The 4,602-nt window shown below is 62.8% G+C and overlaps 2 protein-coding genes across 3 annotated transcripts in view; one reads left to right on the forward strand and one right to left on the reverse strand.

The window, feature by feature from the left end:
• Window positions 1–1,574, forward strand: part of SMARCD2 (SWI/SNF related, matrix associated, actin dependent regulator of chromatin, subfamily d, member 2) — a 4,151-nt gene extending 2,577 nt beyond the window's left edge. The window contains exons 9-12 of the mRNA XM_021708917.1: window positions 1–114; window positions 213–335; window positions 455–556; window positions 660–1,574. The exon at window positions 1–114 is cut by the window's left edge and continues 31 nt beyond it. Coding sequence (XP_021564592.1) covers window positions 1–114; window positions 213–335; window positions 455–556; window positions 660–713 — 393 coding nt within the window. The 3' untranslated portion in view covers window positions 714–1,574. The remainder of the gene's footprint in view (window positions 115–212; window positions 336–454; window positions 557–659) is intronic.
• A 51-nt stretch (window positions 1,575–1,625) lies between these two features.
• Window positions 1,626–4,044, reverse strand: PSMC5 (proteasome 26S subunit, ATPase 5). Of its 2 annotated transcripts, XM_008050665.1 has the most exons (10): window positions 3,916–4,044; window positions 3,528–3,625; window positions 3,320–3,376; window positions 3,020–3,250; window positions 2,636–2,762; window positions 2,375–2,565; window positions 2,197–2,295; window positions 2,009–2,119; window positions 1,839–1,925; window positions 1,626–1,736 (listed from the first exon to the last, which is right to left on the reverse strand). In XM_008050665.1, the coding sequence occupies exons 2-10, from the start codon at window positions 3,552–3,554 to the stop codon at window positions 1,683–1,685; spliced, it is 984 nt and encodes a 327-aa protein (XP_008048856.1). In that variant the 5' UTR covers window positions 3,555–3,625; window positions 3,916–4,044; the 3' UTR covers window positions 1,626–1,682. The 2 variants fall into 2 exon arrangements, with proteins under 2 accessions (XP_008048856.1, XP_021564593.1); XM_021708918.1 differs by lacking the exons at window positions 3,528–3,625; window positions 3,916–4,044 and having other exon boundaries at window positions 3,320–3,512.
• Between the last annotated feature and the right edge of the window lie 558 nt (window positions 4,045–4,602).

The following is a 4,602-nucleotide window of genomic DNA, read 5'->3' on the forward strand; positions in this document are numbered from 1 at the left end:
AAGACGGCCTGCTACGATATCGACGTGGAGGTAGATGACCCACTGAAGGCCCAGATGAGCAATTTCCTGGCCTCCACCACCAATCAGCAGGAGATAGCCTCTCTGGATGTCAAGGTGGGCCCAGGAAAGGGTGGGCCGGCTCTGCCGGGCGTCAGCACACATCACCCTGGGAGTGGCACTGCAGGTGCAGTCTGACACGGGCCCCTCCCCAGATCCACGAAACGATCGAGTCCATCAACCAGCTGAAGACCCAGAGGGACTTCATGCTCAGCTTCAGCACCGACCCGCAGGACTTCATCCAGGAGTGGCTGCGGTCCCAGCGCCGGGACCTCAAGGTGCGCTGCCTTGCTTGAGGGACCCCCCCCTGCAACTCTGCCCCCAAACACTGTCCTCCCAGCCCAGGGCAGACGGGCCGGGCAGGGCGTCCCGCCACTGCTCTGCTCCTGCCCTTCAGATCATCACGGACGTGAGCGGGAACCCCGAGGAGGAGCGGCGGGCTGCCTTCTACCACCAGCCCTGGGCCCAGGAAGCCGTGGGGAGGCACATCTTTGCCAAGGTGAGGCCTGTCCTGCTGGTCCTCCCGGCCAGGGGTGGCAGGCGCGAGCGGCCGGCCCTCGTGGCCGTGGCAGCAGGGCCTGAGCAGCTGGTCTCTCCTGCAGGTGCAGCAGCGAAGGCAGGAGCTGGAGCAGGTGCTGGGGATCCGCCTAACCTGACTGCTCGGGTCCTCTTCCCTCTGGGCACGCAGCCTGGAGGGGCCACCCTCTGGTCCCGGCTGGGGCCGCAGATGCACGGGATGGGGATGGGGTGAGGTGCCTGTGGCCACCCTCTGCCCTGGCTTAGTTTTGCAAGCGTAGTGATAGGATTCTTGTTGCTTGGTCCCTGAAGCCTTATTACTTGTGTTCTGGGTTGGCTTTAGCTGGGTTTTCAGCAGGCACCTCCTTCACCCCCTGCAGGCAGGCCCAGGTCGGGCGGCTGGAGGCTGGCTCTGCTGTTGCTTGTGCTGAGACACTTCCATTTTGGAACCAAAGGCCGCTGGGTTTGCATGTTTACAGACTCCCCTGGGGCGAGCACCAGAGCCATCTCTGGGGAGCTGGGTTGGGCCGAGAAGGCACAGCCCAGACTCTCCTAGCCTTTCTAAACCAAAGTTCTTCTCCATTCCTGCAGCCCAGCCTTGCTGCTGGCTTCCTTTTCCTGTGGGTATTTGCACTATTTGGGGAGCAAGTTTTTCTATGCGGGAGCTACTCTTTGTACAGGGGTGAGCCGGGGTTTCCAGGGAGCCCCGGCTGGCGCCTCCTTCCTTATTTCCTTCCCTGGTCTATGCAAGCGGCTCTGCCGTCATCGCCTCCTGGGATGGAGGGGGCTGCCTCGCAACTGCGGGGCCGGGGGGGCACTCCAGCTCCTAGTGGGGTCTGAGGCGTGGGTGCGTGTGTGGTGCAGGGCTGGGGAGGTGGCCCAGCGGGCTGGGGGACCGGTGCTGCCCTTCAGAGCCTGGTGAGGAGGGTGGGCCTGGGGCATGGCAAGGGCCACTTCTGGCAGGTTTGGGAATTTCCAAATAAACCCTTTTGTTTACTGGTGGTGCCTAATCCTGGTCACTGGGCAGCAGGGCCACTCACGAGCAGACCACATTCCCAGAGGGTGCGTCCCACAGAGCTTTATTGGAGGACCCACACAAGGGCGTCCACTCACTTCCACAGCTTCTTGATAGACATGTTTTTCTCGCTGTCCTTCTGCATGACCTGGAAGAAGAGGACGAGATGCAGGGATGAGGGGGGTGGCGACACCCGAGACCACCGCTCCAGAGCCCCTGCTGGCACACACAGCACCACAGAGGCACGTACCTTGGCTACTGCCATCTCAAAGTCCTCCTGGGTGACATGGACTCGCCGCTCCCGCAGGGCATACATGCCAGCCTCTGTGCATACACCCTGGGCAGGAAGAACACAGGGGTCACTCACGGTGTCCCCTCAGCCCAGAGCTGCCTGCCCCGGCCCCAGTGGGTCCCAGATACCTTCACTTCAGCCCCTGAAGCCCCTGGCATGAGCTCCGCAATCTTCCTCAGGTTGATCCCCCGGGTCAGGTTCATTTTCCGAGAGTGGATCTTCAGGATGTCCAGCCGGGCCTGGAGGCGGCAAAGGGTGGGGCTGAGCTGCTGGCCCTGCTGCCGCCGCAGGCCTGGGAGCACCGCCCGGCACCCACCTCCTCGTTGGGGGGCGGGAACTCGATCTTTCTGTCGATGCGCCCGGGGCGGAGCAGCGCCGAGTCCAGGATGTCAATTCTGTTGGTGGCCATGATCACCTGCAAGGAGAACCGGGTCACCCAGTCCCATCCGCCTCCTGCCCCTGGCTTCCCGGGCTCACCTGGGGCCATCCCCCACCTTGATGTTCTTGGTGGCCTCGAAGCCATCCAGCTGGTTGAGCAGCTCCAGCATTGTGCGCTGCACCTCACTGTCCCCGCCGGAGCCCCCCTCCAGCCGCGAGGAGCCAATGGAGTCGATCTCGTCCATGAAGATGATGGACGGCGCGTGCTCTCGGGCCATGACGAACAGCTCCCTCACCATTCTTGCCCCTGTGTGGAGGCCGAGCTGGCGTGAGGGCCCCTGGGAGACCCCTGCCCCTGTGGTCCTGGCTATAGTTACCTTCCCCAATGAACTTCTGGACCAACTCAGAGCCAGAGACCCGAATAAAGGTACAGTCCGTGTGATGTGCCACAGCTCGGGCCAGGAGCGTCTTCCCGGTGCCGGGGGGTCCGTACAGTAGCACGCCCTGGAGGGAAAGAGTGCCCACCCTCGCTTCAGCAGTGAGCTCCGAGTGTGAGCTGTGCTAGATCTGCCAGATACTGGGGACACTGACGTCAGGGTTGCTTCTGAAGCTCACGTCCAATCCCGCTCAGTGGCCCCGAAACGTGTCCTTAAGCCCGAGGGGGTGTGGCCCACCCCAAGCCCTGCTAGCCTGCACTCGGGCCTGGGCAGGAGGGGCGAGCCTGGCCTGGCCTGCCCGGCCAGAGAAGCCCCACACCTCACCTTGGGCTGTGCGATGCCCAGGGCTTCGAAGAGCTCAGGGTGCTTGACAGGCAGCTCGATCACTTCTTTGATCTCCTTGATCTGCTTGTCCAGCCCCCCGATCATCTCGTAAGTCGAGTCGGGCACCTTCTCCACCATCATCAGGGATACCAGGGGGTCCACCTTGTTGGGCAGGATCTTGTGCAGAGTGTAGCTGTCGTTCCTTAGAGCCACCCGGCAGTTGGGTGTCACCTGGGTGAAGGGCGCGTTTCAGGAAGTGGTATGAGAGGCTGAGCCCCCAACACCCTCCACTCCACTCACGTCATTGATGTCGATGTTTTTGTCCACGTCCACCACAAACTTGCCCTCAGGGTGCACCTGCAGGAACAACGGCTCATGACCTCCCAGCAGCCCCTGCATCACTACTCCCCTGGAAGACCCGTCACACTCGCAGAACACAGCAGGACACAGAACATCACCCCCGAGGCTGCGCGTCACGGTGGGAAGGACGGGCCCATGCTGCCTGTACCTTGACCAGCACTTTCTTCTTATCCATGGCCCGAACGACTTCCCCCACGTAGGAACCCTGCTCCTGCAGCAGCTGCAGCTCCTCCCGCAACAGGCGAACTGGACAGACACACACGGTGGTCACCTGGCCTCTCCTCTGGGCCCCCTTCCCAGGACTCAGCCAACACACAGGACTGAGCACTCTCTTGAAAATCGGAAGGGAAAACAGACACACACACACCCCACCGCTTGTGTCTCCGAGGGGATTGCCAGGGCCATGAGAGAGGTGTGCACGTGAACAAGCCCGCACAACAGCGGGACGCATCGCCTGGGACCGCGAGAGGCGACGAGCATGGCTGTGAAGACAGAGTGAGGAGGGCAGGACAGGCGGGCCCCACGAAACCCCTCACCTTTTGCATTCAGCTCATTTCTCTGAGCCTGCAGCCTCCGGAGGTTTTGGCTCTTATCGTTCACAATCAGCTGTGGAGGGCAAGGGACGGATTGCTACCCAAGGGCAGACTGCAGGGGGCTGGCTCTGGGCCAGGACCTCCCGCCGGTGTGAGCTGAGGCAAGGGCACAAATGACCTCTCCTGTCCGCCAAGCACCTCTGGAGTCTGGGGCAGCTGTCACGAAAGGCTGCCTGTCCAGCCTGGGAATAAGAGGGCCTAACAGAAGTGTACGGCTGGCTCGAGTGATGGTGACTGTCTTGTGGGAAGCCAACTTCGAACCCTGGAAGGACCTGCAGGTCAAAGCCTGGGTTCTAGGCCAGCCGCTTAAAAGCGAGGTAAAAGCCGGGCTCGGTGGCGCAGCCTGTGATCCCGCGCCTTGGGAGGCTGAGGTGAGTGGACGGCCTGAGCGCGCGGGTTCGAGACCCGCCTGGGCACCCTGGCAGACCTCATCTCCACCACGCGCCAAAACTTAGCCGGTGTGGCAGCGCGCGCCTGCAGTCCCGGCCGCTCGGAAGGCGGAGGCGGGAGGATCGCCGCAGCCCAGCAGGTCGTCGCTGGCGTGGCCGCGAGCGTGCCTCTGCACCGCAGCCTGGGCGGCGAGGTGAGACGCCCACTCAAGACGGCAAACAGCAGAGAGCAGCCAGAGCC

This window comes from Carlito syrichta, unplaced genomic scaffold (genome assembly GCF_000164805.1).
Source record: "Carlito syrichta isolate Samal-C Ts95f unplaced genomic scaffold, Tarsius_syrichta-2.0.1 Scaffold153575, whole genome shotgun sequence".
In the NCBI taxonomy this organism is placed as follows: Eukaryota; Metazoa; Chordata; class Mammalia; order Primates; family Tarsiidae; genus Carlito; species Carlito syrichta.